Raw genomic sequence first — 23,260 nt, 5'->3', positions numbered from 1 at the left:
ATTGGCCGGAGCGACAGTCAAGTGCGGTGAGAGCGCGGCGCGGATTGGTCGAAAGGACGACGAGGGGCGGGGCCAAGGGGCAGCAGTCTGAGGAGAGGACGTGGGAGGTGCGGACGTTGGTGTGGGAGTTGCTGGCAGGTAGCGTGGAGGTTGGATGGATAATCAAAGTACAAATTGAGATAAGCGGATCGGCCGACGGAACTGATAGCCAGGCAGCAAAGAGTGAGGGTCGGAGTTTTTAGCAACCTGTACAGCATAAAAGAACAACTGAGAACTAGCTGGAATAACGCTGGATGTTTTCTTTTCTTTCACACAGAACACCATGGCAGCCCATCGGGAGAAAAAATCTGAAGAAAGGAATAACAAAAGTGCCCGAAATGGTGCTCAGGCTCCTCAGGCACAGTGGGGAAGAGCATGGTGAGAGAAACTCAATTGTCATTGTATTTTACATAACATTAGTTCTTTCTTTTATATATGTCACGTTGCTTTTGAACTGCATGCTGTTATTAAAAGATGGGTGCAGTGCTAATGATAGTGAGCTGTAGTATCAGTTGTTAAGAAAGAGTTCCTCAAGGTTTCTAAACGTGGAACTTGTCAGATGGCTTGGGTTGCGACACAGTCCATCTTGCAAAAAAGGGAGAACACATTGTATAAAGGGGTGATAATTTGTAGTTTCTTCAAAGATTGAACAAAACATTTGCTGCCTTTTGGAAAACGAACATTTATCTGTGCTATTGCTACATGCTGCAGCAAGATTTAAGAGCCATGTTGTTAAAGTGTAGTGCAAATGTTATTAGAGTATTAATACAGTGCAGCTGGACGCAGCCATGGCTGTTTATATGGCTTGATATGGCTTCCGCAGACATTGGTGCTGCAGCACGTTCAGCTGTTGAAGGTCTGTCTTGTCTGTGTTTCCAAGCTTTGCAGAATGTTCCTGTGATTCCTTTACCGCTTCCAACTGAACCCTCTACCAGTTATACCTCTGACTGTCATAAAACAAACTAACAACAACAACAAAAAAAAACCTGACTTAATGAGAACTATTAACTGAAAGCTGAGAAAAAAAAAAGTTCTGTTCTTGGTTACAGGGAGGTAGACTGGTTTTCGTTGGCAAGCATTCTTTTCCTACTCGCATTTGCACCCCTTATTGTGTATTACTTCATCATGTCCTGCGACCAATACCAGTGCTCTCTGACTGATCCACTCATCAACTTGCTCATGGGGAATAAACATCTGTCTGACATCTGGAACAAGACTCCTTCACTGACTTACACGGCTGCTGGCATCTATGCTGCTTGGGTTGCTTTCCAGGTGTGTTACTGAATTACGATCTAGTGGCTGTTGTTAAAAGCAGCTCTTTCCTTAATTTACATGGAAGATAATAGAATGTCATGCTGTCTTTTTACTTTTTCTGTTTATCACTTTCTATGTCTTCTTGGAATCCAAACAAATTTTGCACACTTGAAAAACAAATGTATAGGGCATTGGTGTCAGAAGAGTACACCACTGTAGTTTGATGGGTCACGTTGCTTGTAGAGTCACGATACTTGTATAAGTCATGATACTGAATAAAGTAGGAGCATGGATGTGTGTGCAAGCATGCATCTACTCTTCAGAGGAAACGAGTAGAACTGATTGGAATCCTATGAGTGCTTACGGTAATTGAAAAGTAATCTGCCAGATGAAAATGTCAAGAAGTACTAGGGGATTACTTGGATCTTAAATGTTCAGGATACCAGTTCTGCTTTACCTATGAGAGAAGCTTGCCCTACAAATGCTGTTCTTTCCATCAAGTCTCACGTAACACCACACTAACTCATTGTGTCTAGCAGTGAGCCAGAGAATAATGCTGCCAGATGAATCCCAGTATTGCTCGCTCCTGCAGATGCTCTGTGATATAACTATTTTGTACAAATATAAACTCAGCTGCCTCAAATGAATTTTACAAGAGTCAGAGATTATGTGGTTTATTAAAATAAACCTATAAGAAAAATACTGATTTATTTAAATTAATACACAGTAAATATATCAAACTCATTGTGGAAGGAGTGGAATTTTCTATAGGCAGACTGTAAAAGTGTATTTACTTGTGAATTACAGCTTCTTTGGGGAAAAAAAAGAAAAAAAAAAAAAAAAAAAAAGCAAACTGCTGCCATTGTTCCAAATTGGAAAGTGACTTATTTACTTACAACAGGTTAAATTAAAAGATGAGAGCCTAAATCTAGTTAGCAATTGTCCTCCTTGCCAAAAAAGGGCTATAATCATATATGAAGTGCATCTTCAAAATTCTTTAGTAGCTAGCACGTGTTTCTAGTCTAAAATCACAACAGCCGCTCTTACAATATTTGTTGATTGAGTAGTTAATTGAAACTGCTGTGTGTTATCTTCTGTTATGTGTATGAAACAGCATTTGGGGATTTTATCTTGTCCTTTTTTACTGTTAATATGCCTGTCACTTCTAGGTGATTTTGTATGCGTTTGTTCCTGACTTCTGCCACAAGTTTATTCCCGGATATGTAGGAGGTGTACAAGAAGGTGCTGTCACTCCTGCTGGTAAGCTTTTCCTTGAAATATACAACAACATACTCATATTCTTTCTGAATGACAGCCCTTCTGTACTTCATTTTTAATAATCTATTTCTATCTGGAGGAAACTTGGACATAAATGTTTTCACTCTCCATATGTTTATTTAAAGTAATCAAACAACATCATCTTCTTTTAGAATAGGTTGTAGAATTTCTGTGTCTTACTGCTAGTAAAACTGTTGGTTGTGCAATTAGGTGATTCATACCTAAAGAAAATACAGAAAGCAATGTAGCAGCAGTGGAAAAATACAGATTGTAAGCAGCAAAATTACAGATCAGCAGCAGACTATTGCTAGTATCTGACAACGCAATCACTATTTTAGCCAAGGTAACTTGCAAAATCTGAGCAAGTGTGTGATTTGAGCAAAGGGTAATGTGAAACCTTAGTAAATTTTCAGGTGAGGTTGCAAATCCACCATTTTGCAAGAGAGTGAAGAAGAGCCCTTAGTCTGAGAGGTTCTAGCACAGTATAATGGAACTCAGAAAAGCACCTTAAGGTTGGGAGGGTAACGTTCAAGGCAGCAAAGGAGAGTTGCTCTTTTCATGAGCATAGGTGTTGAGCTTCTAGATATTGTATGCGTGTCCATATTAATAACTGTACTAATGAGTTATCAGTAATATTGATATATTTCTTCTTCACTTTTCAGGTGTAGTAAATAAGTATGAAATCAATGGACTCCAAGCTTGGATCATTACCCACATACTTTGGTTTGCAAACGCCTATTATTTCCACTACTTCTCACCTACCATCATCTTTGACAATTGGATTCCTCTCCTGTGGTGTGCCAATATCCTGGGATATGTAGTTTCCACATTTGCGATGATTAAAGGCTACTTCTTCCCTACTAATGCCAAGGATTGGTACGTGTTTTCTAATAATACAAGAGTATAGGAAATCAGATATATATCTGGGCCAATATACAACTGTGATTCTTTAACAAAGACATGCAGTACAAAACACAGAATATGGTGCATGTCAAGTAATTGTTGGAGCCTCAGTGTCATGAATATATCTGTCCTGCATGTGTCCAGCAAGTGAGATTATACTTGGAGCGCTGAAAAGTGATACCAAATTTAAACTAGGATGCCTCCGAATCTAAAACGGATCTTGTACTAATGAAAGGCTTTGGTTGGATCAGTTTGTGTGACCTTAAACAACATGACATGGTTTTAGGATTTTCTATCACTGTTACATTAAGCACCTTGGAAAATAATTTGAAATGTATTATTGGAATACTAAGCACTTTTAATAACTACATAAATTTCTAATCTTTTGTATTTTCAAGCAAATTCACTGGCAACTTCTTTTACGACTACATGATGGGGATTGAATTTAACCCTCGAATAGGGAAGTGGTTTGATTTCAAGCTGTTCTTCAATGGACGCCCTGGTATTGTAGCCTGGACTCTGATTAACCTTTCATATGCTGCTAAACAGCAGGAGCTGTATGGTCACGTAACCAACTCAATGATCCTTGTCAATGTCCTTCAGGTAAACTGAGAGGAGATTAAGATATCAATTTGAAAATAAACTACTATTAAAGTAGGAAAAGTACCTGCACTGAATTTGAACTTACACTGTTCTTCCTGGCCTGACCAATGTCATGGAGTCACAAAGTGCTGGGACTTGCTTCTTTGCACATTTTCATTCAGAAGGCTGCTGGGAATAATCCAGTGTATCTGTTAGTACAGGGAGAATAACTGTGTTACTTCTTTTGGTTAACGCTGCTTTGCTTGCTTGTTACTGTTTTAGATCTACGTAGTATAGTTCTTCCTGTAGATGTTATGTTCCTCTTAATACTCTATCATTGAGGTGCTAAAACTACAGGTTAGCTTTGAGACTTTGAGACCTTAACCACAAGATAGCACAGAAAGTTCAGGTCAATACTGTTGAATAGGATGACAGTGTTATGTTATTAATGTATGGAATCATAGAATCTCAAGGTTGGAAAGGACCTACAAGATCATGTAGTCCAACCATCCACCTATTACCATTGCTACCACAAGCACTAAACCAGATCTCAGCTCCTCATCCAGGTGCCTCTTGAACGCTGTCAGGGATGGCGACTCCACCACCTCCCTGGGCAGCCATTCCAGTGCCTGACCACTCGCTGAGGGAGAGATTTTCCCTATTTCTAATCTCAACCTCCTCTGGTACAACTTGTGGCCATTTCCTCGGGTCCTGTTTGTTGCCTGGGAGAAGAGGCCAAACCCCTCCTCATCACAACCTCCCTTCAGGAAGTTGTAGAGTGCAATGAGGTCTGCCCTGAGCCTCCTCTTCTCCAGACTGAACAATCCCAGCTCCCTCAGCCACTCCTCATAAGACTTGTGCTCCAGACCCCTCACCAGTTTCGTTGCCCTTCTCTGGACACATTCTAGGGCCTGAATGTCTTTCTTGTAGTGAAGGAATGTGGAATCATTGTAGTGAGTGATGTAGAATCATTCTTTTTCAGGGTATTTATGTTTTGGACTATTTCTGGAATGAAGCCTGGTATTTGAAAACCATTGATATCTGCCACGATCACTTTGGATGGTACTTGGGCTGGGGAGACTGCGTTTGGTTGCCTTACCTCTACACTCTGCAGGTAAAGATAGGGTAAAACTGGTGTTTGGGCTAAAAGGAAAGAAGCTTTCCAGAAACGTTCTCTCTAGCAGATTGGTGTTTATCTTATTTTCTTTCTTTACAGCTTGAATACTGACTATTACAACACTCTCTGTAAGAATTTCATTGTAGGAGAGCCTTCGTCCCTGCATGGAATTACATCTTCTCTCTTCTTTTGTACCTCTTTCTGTCACTGTCTGTTGTTTCATCTGCGTATTTTTTGTAATTCCCTTCAGTCCCTTTCTGTACTCCTTTTTGTTGGATGGTCGTTTGACTGGTTTGTGTTTTCCTCCTCCCCCTTTTCCACTTGATCAGCATCCTCACTGTTTCTCCCTTTTCCTTGTGTAACCTAAGAAATGCAGCAGTGGAAAGAAAGGAGATGTACGATGCAGGATTTCCTGAAAAAGATTCCATGTTATGACTGATAGGATGAACTTTTGTGCTCTTTCTAATACTCTGTCTGGGTCACTGTAGGTCAAGGAATTCATCTGGCACCCTGGGTGTGTTTTTAAAGTAAACCACTGCATGTCTCTGTTCTGTCTCCCAGGGCTTATATTTGGTTTACCACCCTGTGCAGCTCTGCACAGCTAATGCCATCGGGATCTTGGCGTTGGGCTTGGCTGGCTATTACATCTTCAGAATGACAAACCACCAGAAAGATCTCTTCCGCCGTACCAATGGCAACTGCAAGATATGGGGCAAGAAGCCCGACTACATTGAGTGCTCCTACATGTCTGTGGATGGGACCAAGTACTACAGCAAGCTGCTGACCTCGGGGTTCTGGGGGTGGGCACGCCATTTTAACTACACTGGAGATCTGATGGGCTCCCTGGCCTACTGTCTGACCTGTGGGTTTGAACACATCTTGCCTTACTTCTACATTGTTTATATGACTATTCTGCTAACTCACCGTTGCATTAGGGACGAACACCGTTGTTACAGCAAATACGGGAAAGACTGGAAACGCTACACTGCTGCAGTGCCCTACCGGCTCATACCAGGGCTGTTTTAAGGCTGACACAGAAGCTGAGGGAAATAGACTTTCTTTTAAATGAAAAGAGCTTATTCGCACAGTTAAACTAACAAAAATATGTTGCAAAAGACACCACTCTCTGGGGAACGAAAGGTGCCTAGAAAACTATCTTTAATGTACTGAGGGAACGTAAACAGGCAGATTGTTTAAAGAAAATGAAACGAGGCAGAGAATTGGCCTTTTTAATAGACATCTCCAGAAAGATCTGTTTTACCAGGAACTCTTCTTTCCTCTCTCAGAACTACCTTGGAGTTGAAGAAAAGTTGCATACGTTTAGACTCCTGAGATCTCTCCAGTGCTGGGAGGAGGCCTCACTCTTCACAGCAGCCAAGTTCTTGCAGCCAGTTACCAGTGAATTAGAGGAGGAGGGAAATAATGGTGTGATCGCTTCAGGAAGAGAACAGTATGGTTGCTTGTGACAGTCATAACCTTCAGTGGGTAATGCTCTGAAGGAGGCTTTGGGTTTGCTTTTGAAGAGGTTAACGTGGGAAATATCTAAACTGGTGTTTCAGAAGATTGGTGTAATCTGACTCACAAGGGATTTGTGCAGGCTGATGTAAGTTGGTGTGGCTCAGTAATTCCATTAGCACTGGAGATACGTGGTCCGTGACCAAGCAGTTATTATTGTGATACTGAAACCAAACTTGCTTTTTGAAGGTACTGAGTAGAGGTTGATTTCTTTACTGTGGATAGAAAACTTTGTTTGCTGTCATTTTTAGCTAAAATAATGTTTGATGTTTGTAACAGTTTGAGAAATAAAAGCTTAGTTTGAAGACAAGTAAAAAAAAAAATACAGCCAGTTTTCCTTTCAGCTGTTTCTTTCCTTGTTAATCGTGAGCTTTCAAAGTTACAGGATTCAAGGGGAACTCTTGGAAGAATACAGTCCAAGGAGCAAATTCAAGAATGCAGAAGGGAAGCACAGATAGAAAGAGGGATCGGAACAGTAACTATGCTTGTAACGAGCTTGGTAGCTGTGTTCACATAAATAGACCATTTTTACAGTAAGTAGAGAACTGTATGAACTGACTTCTTGTAGGAGTTGCTGAATGCACTGGCAGATACGAATGTGGTGTGTTGGAATGCGTTTTAGTTCTGTTGCAGTGTTCCTGAAGGGATGGTTTCCCAGGTGAAAAGGGATCTCTCCAGCTCTCGAGAAGAAATGCAGCATGAGGTTGGGCTGTGTCTCAGGGCGGGATTTACAGGTGTGCCTAGAGATGCCTTCATGGAGAAACCTGACTCTAGCACCAGTACTGTCTCTAGGCCTGATAACTGTTTATGATTGGCAGATAATCATGACATACATTGGTGTGTATTGAAATTGAGCTAGGAGTAGCAGTGTCTGATCATCTTCTGTTCTCTAGTTCTAAAGCATTCCTGTGGAGTGAAGAAACTTCTCTGTTAAGATGAACCTTAACAGTTCACCAAGGGGCAGTGCTTGTAACAGATCAGAGCGCTTGTTTCGGAGGAAGGGGAGACAGAGTGTGGGATTCAAGGGCTGGTGGAGCCCATCAGTTGCTGGCACCTCACTCTTAGGCTGACCCAGATTTTGCTGGAGTAATTGGATAGTTTCTTTTCTCAACTTGCCTGAGACCACATACCTATATCCTTTTCTTGAGTAGCCTTGGAAATTGTACTGACAGCATGCTGTTAATGCCAAGGCTCTTTAAATATTGTGAGATAATCTGAGCTCTAAATCATGGTAGCCTTGCACAGCATGGCACGTTCCTGACTTTTCACTGATAAGTCCTGGGTGACCGATGGAAGAAATTGCCCAATTAAGGCCAACAAAAACATGGCATTTGAAAAATAAAATTGGGGAAATTTGAAGAGAAAAAGCAATACTGTGAGTAATGAGAACATTATGCATTCAAACCATTCTTCAGGGCAATTCTGTTACTTCTAACTGCGGAAGGACTTTTACTCTGTTTACTTGGTGCAGAGTTAGCTGCAGCTGTTGAGAACTTTACCCTGCAGATAACCTAGCTGCTGCAAGTGAGAATTCCTCACTGGGAGATTGTTAAGCCAGGGTAAGAAGCAATTAGTCGTGAGGTTTTTCAAGCAAGGGGCCATCGCTGGGTTAAACTCGCATCCTATCTGATGTAAGCATGACAGATCCTGGCTCTTCAGGCTTTCCTGCTTTCCATACGGAGTTTCATGTCCGTCCTGTCTGTGTGGCATGCAGACTGCATCAGAATGAACTGTGTGTGTAGAGGGATTTGCATCTGGCTGGAAAAGAAAGTGGTAATTGCACCGAGGCTTCTGTTTCTTATAAATAAGTGATTCTGGGGGAAGCATTAAAAAGAATGATCAGTTCTGTAAGCTTCCTGCTAACGTGACATGTCAGCAATGCTCTAAGCCACGTGCAACTGATGTCAGCCTTTAAAACTGAATCATTTAAAAGACAATTGAATACAGACAGAGTCTTACATATGCCACATCTTGTAGTGCGGGCACGTTTGGGTTTGTTGTCTTCAGAATGCCAAAAAGTACATCAATATGCCTTCTGCCCTGAAGGATTTTTGAGCGTGTGTTAGGTTAGCTTTGGCTCTGATATTTCACTGATATTTATTGATACTGTGCTATCGATACCTCCTCTCAAATTTTGAGAGCATATGCCTCTGTGGAATGCTGGAAATTCTATATGTAAGACTGCCGAGATTTGTAAAACTGAAATTGATTTACCTTGGTTTAAAACCAGTGGGAACACGTAGCAAAAACTTCTGATAATTACTCGGAGCAGTAAAGAAGTTGAAAGTGTGGTATTTCAATACACTGACTTGGGACTATTGAGGGAGAAAAATACCAAAGCCAATGAGCAAGGTGCAACAGGCTGGGCACGCTCCAGAGTGCCGTACATCTAAGAGGGGGAATCACAGCCTTCTAGCAGATAGCTGCTATTGACTGTAAGGAGCCCATCTGTAGGTGGCCGGCGGGAGGCCTTGCCATGTTTCACAACCCGTTCCTAGACAGTATTGCAATAAGACGGCGTTGCTGAGATCTGATCTCCACCTTTCAGCATAAGGAAGACTACTGGTTCATAACTCTCGATGCAAAGCTGAGGTTCAGTTGATTCCACCCCAGCCTATAAGAATGCTGGCACAATTCAACGGTAGACTGAAGCACACGTGATGCATGTAGGTATTAAACATACGAGCTCCTCCTTTATAATCTCCAGCTCTGTACGACTCAGTAACTGGCCAGTTACTGGCTCAGTACTGCGTGTAAAATGTAGTGAAACTTGGTAACTCAGTTGTAGCTCTATTCAGTGACAACAGCAGTGCGTGTTGTTGCCTCATGGTGGCAGCCACAAGACGTGTTCCGCTCTAAATTGTCAGTGTTCGGATCATGTGCTGCCTGGTTAACACAGACATGCACTGGTCCAACTTAAATAATGCACTGTCTTTACTGGGCTTGAAAAGTGATGTGCGATGGAAAATAAAACTGGAATCGTGTATTTTTCTGCTACAGTCTGTACAGGAAGAATGTTATGTTATCCTCAGCAAAATATTTTCACTCTTTATTCTGTGTTATCTTAATCTTGTTCTGTTGCTGTTACGCAGGTACTATATTTCCAAAGGTGCAGTAGTGGATCAGCTAGGTGGAGACTTGAATTCGACTCCCCTTCACTGGGCCATTAGGTATGGTGCTTGCCACTTCTAATAATAAATGTGCTGGTCTAAGCAGTAGCATTTTGTGTAGCGTAGCTGTTGCCATCTTAAATAAATTGATGTTGTGTGTTTCCTTTGCTGAGTTACGCAGAATTTGATAGCATGTCCGTAATTACACTGAAATCTGTTCTCTGATTCTTGGCAACTTTGCGGGCCGCCAGGTTGCGTTATGCATGTATCTGTACTACAGGCAGACTTGCATTTTGAACTTCTCCCAGAGCGGTGCTGGGCAGACTTGGCTTCTTAGGTCCTGTCTAATGTTCTGATGTAGACCTTTGGCTTAAAGAAAAAATTAGAAAAGTTTCTTCCTGAAAGTATAAGAACCAAAGCTGATTTTTCTATAAGAGTATGTGCGAATTGCTAAGGGGACACTTTCATTGAGATTTCAAGCTTTGTGTTATTGCTGTTGTTTCATATATCGTTACAGACAAGGACACCTACCCATGGTCATCTTATTGCTGAAGTGTGGAGCAGATCCCAGCCTTATCGATGGGGAAGGATTCAGCAGCATTCATTTGGCAGTGCTGTTTCAGCACGTGCCCGTTGTAGCTTACCTCATATCAAAGGGCCAGGTACAGCCAGTGTCCCAGGTGTTATTTTCTGCTTAGAAGTAGCTGGTTGTACTCTGAAAATAGCTTGTGGAATTTAAATGTGATCTCCTAAAGTACAAGCGTGTATTTGGTATTTCCCCGTGCCATGCGTGCTACCTTGAAATAATTCTGTGTTGATACATGATCGTGTTTTGTTCTTTTAATGAACCAGTTTTATGTACTTGAACATCCAGCTATGCACTTTGTTCCTTTACACAAGGAAGATATTTATTGTTGCTCTCCAAAGTAGAATTTATTTATAGTATTCTTTATCAAGAGGAGACAGGAAATATTGTTAATTGAAGGAATCCTGTAGATGAATTTGATTCATTTAAAGTAACTTTAATGGGCACTCAGCATATCCTGAAATGAATGCCGTGCAAGACCCATGGAAGGAAGAAAAATTGTTTAAATTGGCTGCCTGGCAGGTACAATTTAGTTTCCTTTTGCTACTGTGGTGTAGCTGTGTAGCTAAGAATCTGACCGTTTAACGTTGTTTACTGAAATCAGTGATCATCACTTATTATCTTTTTCTTATTCCTAGAACATAGACACAGCAGACTTCAGTGGCCTTACGCCTTTAATGTTATCAGCACAAAAAGTGATGGGGTAAGTGGGAAAGAGCTTTTAAAAGGATCTGTTGTCCACTCATTCCTGGGTGCATCTTTTCTTCTGATTCTGTCACTCTTGTTAGAGTGACAATTTTTTCTCTTCCACTTGTTGTAAAATAGTGCGTATCCAAGACTAGGAGATGATGAAGCAGCTAACTTGGTGTAGTAAAGAAAGGCCCGCCCCCAAAAGAGATATCTTAAAGTAGTTCAGGTTTGCAGCTGGACCAGGTGGTGCATCGTTGTGCTTTCCTAGAAATGAAGGTGAAAGGAAGGATGAGTTCTGCTTTCTAAGCTTGGGTCTGTTGCTGATGAGCTTGTTGAGAGACAAAACTTTTGTATCTGCTGTTACTTTACAGCAGATGCTAGCAGTGTTTTTTGTTACTAAGGTGTTCCAAAGTTTCCAATGCAGATTATGTTCTGTTTTTTAACTCTGTTTTCATCTAGACCAGAACCCACAAGATTTCTGCTGAAGTTTAACCCCTCCCTCAATGCTGTGGACAACGTTCAGAAGAACACTGCGCTGCACTGGGCAGTAACATCAGGAAATGTTAGTGCAGTGGAGCTACTGCTAGAAGCTGGTGCTAACATGGACATAAAAAATATCAAGGTACAATTTCTTTCATTATTTCTGGGGAATGAAGCAAGAGTTCTTATTCTTTCCAAAAAGAATTGAGCACTTTTGTTGTGGTGTGTCACAAAGTAAGAATGTGGAGATGATTTGAAATGTTAGTTTAGTGAACGCCCGATCGCTGTGAACAAATGTATTGTAGCCTTCGCAGATTCTTTTTTTCATTTGTTTGCTTGCTGTGAGTCAGCTGTTCTCTAGAGCATGGCCACTAGTAAAGCCTTCAGCCAGGTTTTTCAATAATAATGCTGCTTTGTGTCCAGTGAGCCTCATCAAGTCTTGAAAAAGATGAGCGTGGCATCCCGAAAAGATCAGTGTCTGTCAGTGCCTGTTTGCACACTCAGAAGTGCACGTCACGTGAAAGTCTTGGTCCTAAGATTTGCAAAATCTGGTAGGAAGAACTATAAATGTTGAAACAATGGATTTCCATAGAGATGCTTGTATAGTGTAGTAATTCTGGTTTGTACATTGAGCTGCACAGCTTTTCCATCTGCTAGTTGTTTTGTTTTTTTTAATATATGACTCTTAGAATGCTACTGTTTGGTTTTAAAAAGTTAACATAAACAAGAAAGCTTCCCTTTCAGTAAGGGATCATATTCAGTAAGCTTGTCATGTTCTAAAAGACTGCTTAGTGTTTCGAGTTAGGAGAGACAGTTCAGCAAGCAATTCACGTGCACGCAGTCTGATTGCAGATATCAGTCTTTAGAACTACAGAACACCAGGTGAAGCGTGTTAGAACTCTGAGTTTACTTGACCTTAGCCTTAAAGAAAGATGGTGGGTTTGGGGAAGAAGCCAGTAAGTTCTTGTTTTAGTTCAGTTCCTTTCTTGTTTCCGTTACAAAGGAAGACATTCATGTGTTAAGTGCATAACCAAATAAACTTTGTTGTTAAAGGGAGAGACAGCGCTTGACCTTGCAGTTCAAACTCAGAATCGCTCCATGGTCTATATGTTAATAGAGGAAGGAAGAATGAGAAGCAGAAGAAATAACAGGTTACTGAGAGTAATGGAGAAATACGAGGTAATATCACTAGTGGAAGGAAAGCTTCAGCATTCCGTGTTCAGAATAGTATGTCACTTAACTCCATTCTGACAACAGGATCTCCTAAGGCTTCCAAACACGGACACCCAAAAATGAAATTTTTAGAAGCACCTTCCTGTTGTTTGGGTGTTTGTTCCCCACCCCCCTCTCCCCTCGTTGTTGTTTTCCCTCCCTCCTTATCCCCAGTGTTTTGATGTGTCACTTTGTTACCTATCTCAAGTCTCTCAGCATTCATTATTATATTAAGTGATTATTTTTGAAGTAAATCCTGCTTGAATATTTTGCCATACTTTAACAATGATCATTTTAACAGCTGTTCCTGCTGCTGGCATCTTGCTTGACTGTGATGTGGGCCATAGGATACGTAATGAACTTAAGTTCTGATTCTTGGCTTTTGAAAGGATGCCTGCTTCTCTTTCTGCTGGTTGGGATGGCTCTGTTCATGAGGTTTGTGGATTTCTCTCTTTCTATGTGTTTAATTCTAGTAGATGCGGTGTGTGGTATGTAATGCAGTGTTCTTTTCAGAGTCTACAGTTTCACTTAGAAGGTTGTTGTTGTTGTTTCGCTGTACTGTAGAAAGGATTGTGTGAAGGATTTAAATATATGTACTTTTCACAACGATTTTGAAATGTAGTGTCCTTAGATGTTCAAAATTGCAATTTCTGATCCTTGAGACCTGAGGAGAAAAGAAGTGTTTAGGTGGCATGTTAGCTGGTTTTAACGATAAAGAGGGTGTTACTGAATGCCTGCACCTGACAGAAGCTGAGATACCCATTTATGAAGTTTATAAATGTGCTTTATCTTAACTTTTCCCTCTGTATTTGCAACATAGCATGAGTTTTGACATACCGTTCCCACCCTCTCTGTTCCCCAGACCTCCTAGTGATACCCTAAGCTGTTTTCACATTTCCCATTTCTTACAGCAGTTACTAAATTGTATTCCTTGAAATGGCAATACTATTGTTGTGTCAATAAATAGAGTTTGTACTTTTCACCTAGCGTGCAGCTGTTCTGAGACATAAAATTAGGCTGGAACAGAGCTCTCCTCAGTAGATGTTTTTCCTGTACCATGAATTCCTTGATGCATCAGGCTAAAGCATGCTTCTGAGTGGCAATTTTGGTTTGCTTTGACAAAGGCTTAAAGAATACCAAGTGAAGTTTCAAAAATAAATTTTAAAAAACATAGCCATGATAAGTCTGTACTCCACGAAGTTCAGTTTGTTCTTTTATTTTCTTTTTATTTTTAATGCTCTTTTATTTTCATCTTCTTTCAGGCACTCTGTGGGACTCAAGAATCTGAGGTATCTTCCCACAGCACTGATGCTAAGTTCCGTCTTTTGGATGTCTGTGACGTGGTTTTTCTGGTTCATGCCTGATATCCTTTGTAATGAGCAGAACTTTCCTTTCACTTTCTAGTAAATGGAAGCCCAGTTGTGCAAGAAGGGATGAACAGTCCCAGCTAATTCCATGTGACTGCGAATGTCTGTTAAGATTCCTTTACCTACGTTGGGCCAGGGTTAAATAGCTTTGTGTTTAAATGGAAGTTACAACAGACCAAAAATACGCATTTTCTTTTCTCTTTGTCAGGTATTTGTGTGTAGTTCTGATGTTTTTGTTTTGTTTTTTTAATCCTACCGGGATATCAAAATGTCTTTGTTATATGCATCGTTGTAGAGTCACCTGGAGATGCTACTACAGACAACGTTCCCTCTTTGGGACCATCCAGTAACGTATTTTGGTATGCAGTAAAGCTGGATTAACACATGCATCGCACGTTGCAGTTTTAAAAGCATCTCTCGTTTCTAAATGACAAGGATTTGGCAGTTGATGGTATTCATGCTTCTGCTTTAAAAATAAGTAAATAAAAACACCGGGCCAACAAATGTATTTGTATCCCTTGGAAGCAGACCTTCCATTCTCCAGTCTGCATTTGTTCAGAGGTTATGCAGCATCCTCAGTGCACAGTGCATTCATTTCTACCTCTCTTTGAATAGGCCTTGGACTGATGAGTACCTCTATTTAATTGTTTACACTCACTTTTCAGTACTGTGTTCTTACACAGAAGGCATCTGCTTATTTATTGATTAAGTTTGGTGAAAGGGAAGGCCATTAGGGAGATACTTAAAATGTAAATAATTTAGTACTAAACCAGCTATAATGTGTTGCTACCCAATTTTAATTCATTTTTAATTACTTCATCCTTGAAGTGGCATTTCTTTTGGTCCTGTTTCCAATTAAGATCTTAATAGGGTGATCACGATTCATTTTGATGAACTGATCACATGTATTCCTGTGAGGGATACACATGTGTGCTTGTTGCAATGAAAATCCTGTTATTAACTGTTGCTTTGTGAAGTTCTAAGGTTTTCTTGGCGTCATCCAAATTAAAAGAAGGCAAGAATTCTAACTGTAAGGGTTTAAGGTAGACGTTCTGCAGAAGATGATGAGCACAGCAATATTCCTAAGGGTTATGGCTTAGTGAGGTAACTTTCTGCTCTTACTAGCAAACACTTGCTCCGTAAAAGTCAAAGCCATTCTTTTCCTTTTGTGTATTGCTTGTAAAATACCACACTCTGATTGCAGAATATTTTATTTGGCAAACGGTGGTAGTACATGATGAGAGGATATATTCCTTAACCTAACTGTTACATGTGACCAGTACCATTTTTGAGATCCCTGTCGTGTTCAGCGTAGTGGGTCTTCTTTATTTTTTCTATAAAACCTGGAGGACTGATCCCGGATGTATTAAGTCTTCAGAAGAAGACAAAAAAGAGGTAAGCTGACATGCTGCACCACGGTTGCACTTCTGATTGATTCATTTATCATCAAACGTATCTTTGAGATTTTAGTTGTATCATCAAGCAACGTAGGTTGTTGGATGATAAACCCAACCTACTGTCGGTTCATCTTCACCACCTTGCTGTTACTTCCTTGCCTCGGTCTTCTCATTGGAATACGAGCTTCAGCCAAGCGTGGTATGGACTCGTGCCTTTGCTATAATCTATGGCATAAATTCACAGATACTTCAGTTAATAAATAACACTCTTGTAAGGCTTCTGTTCTAGATGTCTCTGGTTAGAAGGAGGTACAGTGCTTTCCTAAGGCTCTCTGTGCTCGTAAGACGTACCATAGGCCAGCAATGGCTTAAATCATCAGATGCTGTGAAGATGGGTATTTTCTAGCTGGCAGTCAGTAGGATGTTACTTGTTTGGTCCCTTAATCTATTGATTGTGACTCTGTGGTTTACGATCTCCTTTTGTTCTTGGTTACATTTCTCTTGATTGCCAGGGAGATTCAACTGCAATTTTAATTTTTTTGACGTTGCCACAGAACAGTAAATATTGGCTATCTGGTGCCCATAAAGAAGCACTGAGTGCTTATCAGGGCAAGATAGCCCATATTTACCAGTCTTTTTGCAACGGTGTTGAAAAAGGTTCTGTGCTCATCACTTTTGAAGTCTGGCTGACTGTGTGGGGGAGAGCTACTCTTTAAAATGATTCAGTGTGAGTGAGGCTGCTTGAGTCCTTGCCGTTTTGTTTCTTGTGGACCTTTTCTCTGTTCCAGAACTGCAGGTATTTACACCTGTTGATGCTCGGCACTCCAAGTGCTTAGTGTCTGCAAAAGCCTTCATGTGCAAATCTTCGTAGGTCCTCATAAAATGTGATCCAAATGCATGCAGAAACTCTCCTGTCTTTCAGAACATTGTAGCTCTTGCAGAAGCAGGGTGCTTGGACTTCAGAACATTTTGCACGTCATGTCTTGTAAGTAAGGTTTTGAAATTCCTTTGTTTTTTTGAAACATGTTTTTCAGTCAGTAGTAGTTCAGTACAATACCTGTTTTTCTCCTTGTCACGCAGGTGCTACATAGGCTGCTTGTTCTATGCTAGGTTTCATTTTCTCACTTCTGGTGACAAAGAAGCTTTCAGATCGTTGGGTTACATTCTTAATTAAAAAAAAAAATTCCATCCTTTTTTTGTGAGATTTAGAAAATTCTCATGTGTGTTCTGTGTTTGAGGCCCACTATATTGTAATAATTGTAAGAGTTATAAAATATGGTAGTGCCCGTGAGGTGATGCTCTGAGCCTTGGTCAAAGCAGATGCTTTTACTCTGACTATATTCCTTTCCTCTGTGCTGAAACAGGTAAGGAAGCCTTTGAGATCTGTGCATTGCCTTCTTTGTGACTCATGTGTAGCCAGATATGATCAGCATTCTCTGTGGATTGCACAGTGCATAGGTAAGAGTCTTTGCTTTATCAAATTTGAAAGTTTCATGCCTTAAAAGATGTTGCAGAAATAACATTTATCTACTTAAAGAGCAAACCTGATGCAAGAACACACTGTAGAGACTGAAGGGGTTACTGAGAGTGGCCAGAGAGCCTGATCTGAGAGAAATCTGGTTTTTTAAGAGCTGGCAATTTTAAGGCACATCAAGGTGAAGCAATTAAATTGAATAGTATAGATTTTTCAGTCTTCTAAGACAACTGTGCAGTGCATGGGCAGAGCTGTGTTAGCATAATGAGTCCCCATCCAGCTAACAACTGATGTGCTGTAAAGAAGAGACAAATGCTGGCTGACTTTACCAGAACTAATTCTATTATATACATTGAAATGGCTTACGGGAGAATGTTGAGAGAGATCAGCCTTGTCCAACTCTCTTGAGGACAGCAGAGGTAATAGTAGGAAGTGCTTTAGATTCTTCTTTTTCCTGTAAAGTGAAGGAGAAATACAAGTACTGCAGAATTCTTAAAATGTCATGCTGTTTTTTTTTTTTTCCCTAAGTGATTTGTTGCCTTAAAGGCATTGCACCTGCTTTCCTATTCTGATGTCATACCTGGGTGCTCACCTTAAACCGTAGAGCAGTCCTTTTAAGTTTCATGGGTACGTGTGCACTTGTTATTCTGATGTTAAAAGTGGGATCACATTCTGCAAATCATTCCTATGTCTGAATTCTAAATTCACTATTGTCAAAAATTCTACCCTGTTGTATGGAATCTGTTGTGTCGTGGCCTGAGCCACTGTTGAGCACCTGGGGAAAGGACTGGGTCAGCCCTGGGAGCACAGGTGAAGGCAGTTCAGCTGTGTGATTGGAAGGGGTGTAGCCTGGCTGCACCTCTCTTAGAGCTCAGTTAAGGGCTGACTGCCACTGGGGAAGGATTTCTTTCTGGAGGTATCTCTCCCTTGTGGAGTTTTCGCCTGTGAGCCTGGCTCTTTGGGGATGAGGGAGGTGTTATATGGAGAAAAGATTGTTTTCTGTTGTGCTGGTCCCTGTGTCGTTACACTTCTTGTATCACCTTTCCATTGTGTTGCTTTTCTGATTGTGAAACATATTTAACTAACAAAGCTGTTGTTACTGTCCCAAAATGGCACGGAACTCAATGGAACAGTTACTTCCAAGCTGAAAATTCCATGGCAGAGTTCAGCAGTGTGTTATTAGATTGCCAGAATGAAAACATGACCTGAATTTCATTCTAATAAGGGCTGTCAAATTTGTTTAAGTTTGTTGTTCTCCAAGAGATGTTGGCTATGCAAATGAGGTTAAGAGCTTTCTGAACCATCTAAGAAACAGCTTTTTATCATGGCTTAGGATTCTCTTTCAGCTTAAGTGAAATTTAAGATCAACTTTTAAGTCCTTAAATGTGACAGGAGTTACTTACTGGTTAGATATGGTCAACTTCTTCCCAATCCCTCCCCATTAAAAATTATCTTTTGGTATTGCCAGTATTTAAATTTGTGATGTTCACGTTTCAGCCGTTACTTGTGTTTTGCTAAGATTGCACTCTTAGGACTGACCTCACATGAGAGAATGAACCTCCTGATGCAGAGCAAATCTTCTAAGCATCCTGTTTCACTCAGGAGAAATCCATACAAGTAAGTGCTGTAGTGTACTTCTAAAATGCCTTTGACATGGTCCCTCACCACATCCTTCTCTCTAACTTGGAGAGGTGTGGATGTGAAGGATGGACTGTTGGATGGATTAGGAATTGGCTGGCTGGATGCAGGCAAATTGTTGTGATCAATGGTTCTGTGTCAGGATGGAGGCCGGTCACAAGCGGTGTCCCTCAGGGGTCGGTCTGGGGACTGGTGCTCTTCGGCATCTTCATCAACGACACAGATGATGGCATCGAGTGCACCTTCAGCAAGCCTGCAGATGACACCAAGCTGAGCGGTGCAGTCAACACACCAGGAAGGGAAGCCATCCAGAGGGACCTGGACAGGCTGGAGAAGTGGGGCCCTGAAAACCTGATACGGTTCAACGAGGCCAAGTGCAGGGTGCTGCACTTGGGTCGGGGCAATCCCAGTATTCACACAAACTGGGGGAAGATCTCCTTGAGAGCAGCCCAGCGGAGAAGGACTTGGGGGTCCTGGTGGACGAGAAGCTGGGCATGTGCCATCAGTGTGCACTTGCAGCCCGGAAGGCCAACTGTGTTCTGGGCTGCATTAAAAAAGGGGTGGCCAGCAGGGAGAGGGAGGTGATCGTCCCCCTTTACTTGGCTCTTGAGAGGCCCCATCTGTAGAGCTGCGTCCAGGCCTGGGGCCCCCAGTACAGGAAGGACGTGGAGCTCTTGGAGCGGGTCCAGAGGAGGGCCCTAAGATGATCAGAGGGCTGGAGCACCTCTCCTATGAGGAAAGGTTGAGGGAACTGGGCTTGTTTGGCTTGCAAAAGAGAAGGCTCCGAGGAGACCTCATTGCGGCCTTCCACTACTTGAAAGGAGCATATGATCAGGAAGGGGAATGGCTGTTGATGAGGGGAGATAGTGAGAGGACAAGGGGGAACGGTCTTAAACTCAGACAGGGGAGGCTTAGGTTAGATATTAGGAGGAAGCTTTTCACACAGAAGGCAGTGACAGACTGGAGCAGGTTGCCCACGGAGGTTGTGCATGCCCCATCCGTGGAAGCATTCAAGGCCAGGCTGGCTGTGGCTCCGGGCAGCCTGGTCTGGTGGTTGGCGACCCTGCACATAGCAGGGGAGTTGCAACTAGATGATCATTGTGGTCCTTTTCAGCCCAGGCCATTCTATGAGTCTTTGAAGTGCCTGTGTTTCAAGTAAGGAAGAGTCGTGCTCAGCACCATGGTCCCCAGGGGACATTCCAAGAGGCAATAGGCAGAGAGAAGAAAAGTTCAGGACAGCTACAAGGAAAAATCTTGGCCATGAGCTGCTCTTCTTTTGTACTATCCTTTGTAAGGCAGAGGGGCAGCCAAAAAGAAGCTTTGTACGTAACTTCCAAACCTGGCACTTTGCAGATAACGTCTCTCCACCCATCTTTGTTTCATAGCCCCTAATGATCTCTTGTTTCTCAGTTATAAGAGTTGTCATGGACGGGGGCTGCTGCATTCCCTCACAGTTGCCCTGCCATTTCACTTGTCCCAGCAGGCTCCAGTTCAACTGCTGCCTCTCACCCGTGATTGATGCAGCCTGCAGGAGAGCAGCAAATGGCCATAGCACTTCCATCTCAGGTGGGGGCTTGGGGAAGCAGCCAGGAGAAGGCAAGGGGCAAGAGATGGGAGTGCAGGGAGACAGCGAGATGCCCTCAGCCAGCATTTGCTGGGGGCATGTGCTGGGGGACAGGGAAGCCGCTGGAATTGGAGTTTCTCTCCTCTCCGAGCTGCTTCCCTGTGCCTTGGCTGTTCCCAGCAAGGAACATTTTGCTTGCAGGAGCCTGTGGGCTTTGTGGACATGGCCACGTATTTCAGCTGGGAGGAGAACCTGGCAGCAGGTTCTTTTAACTTAACTAGCTTGTAGGTATGGTGAGATATTTCCTTTATTGGAATCTAAATGGAAATCACAATGAGTTGGACGGCCTACTGCTTTTCTTCTCCAGTGCCAGAGAAGTCCATATATCCCGGCAGCGCTAAAGGTCGTCCTACGGCCCAGCGCTGCGGAAGGCACTTCTGCCCAACACCATGTTTGAACTGTGTTTCCCTTCAGGACTGGCCTGCTTCACTGCTGCATGAATGCCAAAGCTGAGCAAGCTGTGGTCATGCCTGTTCTGAGTTATGCTAGGAGGAAGAGCTGGACCTCATTTTCCTGGCAGAGAACTTCCTTAATGCTGCAGAATAAACTGCCATCCTAAAGAGCTGCTGCTGTGGTTCTTTCTTCATGGCTGTGTATATGCCCCAGAATATGTCTTTTTCTCCAATTAGCGGAAACGACTTGGGAGGTAGGGAGGACAATGTCCTTGAGTGCATTCATCATTCTCTGTGTCTGTTCTTCAGATCGAGAGAGAGAACTTTGTTATGAACCAACCCTTTCTGAATTATTTTACCTTCATAAAGAAATTACTACCTAAGTGTCCCTATGATGCTAAAAATCTTCATTTCCTCATGTGCTAGCAGGTGAAATCGTATTTAGCATTAACTTCAAATACTTGTGTTGAGCTTTATCTTCTATGCATCTTAAGTGTAAGGCAGGTTAAAAAATGTCAACAAAGGAAGAATGTTGAATAGAACATAGTTGTGCTTCTTCTCTTAGAGCTGTCTTTGCTGACAGCTTTATCCCTCCAGTACTGCTTCCTATTTTTAATGCCTGCAGTTATCTTTTGTTAGGTTTATTAATGAGTATTTCTCTGTGTTTCAGTCTTGGATGCTTCCAGAATCTTGCAGACTTCTTTCAGTGCAGATGTTTTGGTATGGTGAAAGCCAGTGGAGTTGACTGGACCAAGCAATACAACGGTCATGTGATAAAGAAGAAAAATGTTCATTGTGCATGAATTCTTACTTGATTTTTTAAAGCTGCTGAGCTGAGCAAGAAATAAAATGGGATGTTTTGTTAATTTTTATATTCTTCCAAAATCTGCTTGTTTTTATTATTTTATTGTTCTAAATATTCAAACTCTCTTGTGGAAGGGACAGCAGATGTGGATATGAAACAATTACTGTGTCTCTTTATATATAGGATGAGCTGACACTTCTTGAAATTTTATTTGAGAAGATGACACTAAATAGACTTTCTAAAAGGGTGGTTTTTAGGGCAGAATTTGAAAGCTTTGTTAGTACCCTTTGTATTATTTTGCAAATAATAAAATTGCATTTGAAACCTGAAGGGGGAAGTTCATATTTCAAATTCACTATAAAAATTGGCCTGTAATTAGTTATCTTAGATTGTGAACACAATCTAATGACACTCTGTATTTGGGTGTTTTACTTTTGACAAAACAGAATTTGTATGCTTCTAAGAATATTTTACAGGTTGAAACAGATTCATGAGGTATATGACCAAGGGCAGTGTGTTGGAAGTCAAAATACTTCATGACAAAAACTAGCAGGGAAGCAGATCGAGATCAGAAAAGCAAAGTGAAACGCTGTCTAGAACTGACAGTGCAGAATACAGCAGTGTAATGAGACAGAGCTCTTGCAGTTAAGGAATGGGAGATGTAATGTTCTCCCTGGAATGCAGTGGTCTGTGGCACTGCGGGACATAAAGCACAATCAAATTAAGTAAACAAAAATGTGAAGCAATGTGAGTACTTCACTGTAGCTTGAAAAATGTACAATAACAAAACTGAAACACTATATTCTTAGAAAACTTGCTTTTTCTTCAGAAGGCTCTCCCTTTTAGAGAGAGAATTTCAAATTCTTCTAAACTAAGTGTCCAAGTGAATAATATCTACTCTGCCCTAGTAGAAATAATGCCAAAATCTTCAAATGACTATGGGGAAACTGGCCAAGATCAGAAGACTCTGTCCCTTGTGATTCATAGGGTATCTCTGTCTGAATGGGACAACTCAGGGGTTTTTTCCTACAATCTCCAACGGTGGCAACATCCCTCAGCCCTTCACTGTCACATCTGACTCCCATCCCTTCCCCCTTTGGTCCTAGCTTGAAGCCCTGGTAATCAATCCAGAGAGCTTGTTCCCCAGCACACTTCTGCCCTGCTTGCTCACTTGGAGTCCATCAGGAGCCCATATACCGAGTTTCTCCAAGGCCTGCCCGAGCTCAAAACACCCAAAGCCTTGATCAAGACGCCACCCCCTCAGCCAGTCATTTACCTGACATGTTCTCCTCCATCTTCCTGGGTGCCAGATCCCCGCTGGAAGGGCAGAGGAGAACTCTGCCTGCACCCCTGATCCCTTCAACACCTTTCCAAAGGATGCAAAGTCCTTCTTAACATTCTTTAGTTTCCTCATTGCAGCATCCTGGGACCCAGCCTGAATGTCAGGAAAGGGATAGCAGTCTTCTGGCTTAACGAGCCATGGACGAACCTTCCTGATGTCTCTAACACGTGGCCCTGGAAGAGATCACGCCTCACTGGAGAGATTATCCAGGTGGCAACTGGGAGCCTCAGTGCCCCCCAGCAAGGAGTCCCCAGTTACCAAGACTCGCCGCCCTTCTTTGGTGGCACTCGTATTGATGCAGTGCCCTGACCGGCCCCTCTCCCTTATGCTTGTTACTTCCTGTGTTCTCAGTGTGCTTCTCAGGGCATGAGTTTGGACTACTTTGCAGGCCTTCATCCCTCTCTTGTGCGAGAGCCTCAAGTCTACTACTCAGGGACGCTGTAGGGGACACTGCA

At 42.0% G+C, this 23,260-nt stretch overlaps 2 protein-coding genes across 5 annotated transcripts; both read left to right on the top strand.

Moving 5' to 3' along the window:
* The first annotated feature begins 7 nt into the window (after positions 1-7).
* Positions 8-7,031, top strand: LOC100550588 (7-dehydrocholesterol reductase-like). Of its 4 annotated transcripts, none has more exons than XM_085223940.1 (8): positions 8-26; positions 317-417; positions 1,089-1,311; positions 2,463-2,553; positions 3,234-3,447; positions 3,873-4,077; positions 5,039-5,170; positions 5,735-7,031. In XM_085223940.1, the coding sequence occupies exons 2-8, from the start codon at positions 323-325 to the stop codon at positions 6,197-6,199; spliced, it is 1,425 nt and encodes a 474-aa protein (XP_085080066.1). In that variant the 5' UTR covers positions 8-26; positions 317-322; the 3' UTR covers positions 6,200-7,031. The 4 variants fall into 4 exon arrangements, with proteins under 4 accessions (XP_085080066.1, XP_003206156.2, XP_085080064.1 ...); XM_003206108.5 differs by lacking the exon at positions 8-26 and adding an exon at positions 57-138; XM_085223938.1 differs by lacking the exon at positions 8-26 and adding an exon at positions 82-222.
* Positions 7,032-7,094: 63 nt separating this feature from the next.
* On the top strand, positions 7,095-17,217 carry LOC104910963 (palmitoyltransferase ZDHHC13-like). The gene is made up of 11 exons (XM_085223941.1): positions 7,095-7,221; positions 9,781-9,858; positions 10,316-10,460; positions 11,023-11,087; positions 11,534-11,696; positions 12,608-12,733; positions 13,068-13,201; positions 14,029-14,131; positions 15,406-15,528; positions 16,402-16,515; positions 16,895-17,217. Exons 1-11 carry the CDS (start codon positions 7,124-7,126, stop codon positions 17,030-17,032), a joined length of 1,287 nt encoding a protein of 428 aa, XP_085080067.1. The 5' UTR covers positions 7,095-7,123; the 3' UTR covers positions 17,033-17,217.
* Positions 17,218-23,260: the final 6,043 nt, after the last annotated feature.

The sequence above is a fragment of the Meleagris gallopavo genome, chromosome 5, assembly GCF_905368555.1.
Source record: "Meleagris gallopavo chromosome 5, MGAL_WU_HG_1.1, whole genome shotgun sequence".
In the NCBI taxonomy this organism is placed as follows: Eukaryota; Metazoa; Chordata; class Aves; order Galliformes; family Phasianidae; genus Meleagris; species Meleagris gallopavo.
Note: the sequence above shows the minus strand (reverse complement) of the source record. Positions and strands in the feature narration are given on the sequence as shown.

Bases quoted from the DNA above. Each gene is read 5' to 3' on its own strand.
- LOC100550588 (XM_085223940.1), top strand. From the start codon at position 323: ATGGCAGCCCATCGGGAGAAAAAATCTGAAGAAAGGAATAACAAAAGT. The intron at 418-1,088 runs GTGAGAGAAACT...TCTTGGTTACAG, and splicing joins GCACAGTGGGGAAGAGCATG to GGAGGTAGACTGGTTTTCGT. The intron at 3,448-3,872 runs GTACGTGTTTTC...TGTATTTTCAAG, and splicing joins CCTACTAATGCCAAGGATTG to CAAATTCACTGGCAACTTCT.
- LOC104910963 (XM_085223941.1), top strand. From the start codon at position 7,124: ATGCAGAAGGGAAGCACAGATAGAAAGAGGGATCGGAACAGTAACTAT. The intron at 7,222-9,780 runs GTAAGTAGAGAA...GCTGTTACGCAG, and splicing joins ATAAATAGACCATTTTTACA to GTACTATATTTCCAAAGGTG. The intron at 15,529-16,401 runs GTAAGCTGACAT...AAATCTTCGTAG, and splicing joins CAGAAGAAGACAAAAAAGAG to GTCCTCATAAAATGTGATCC.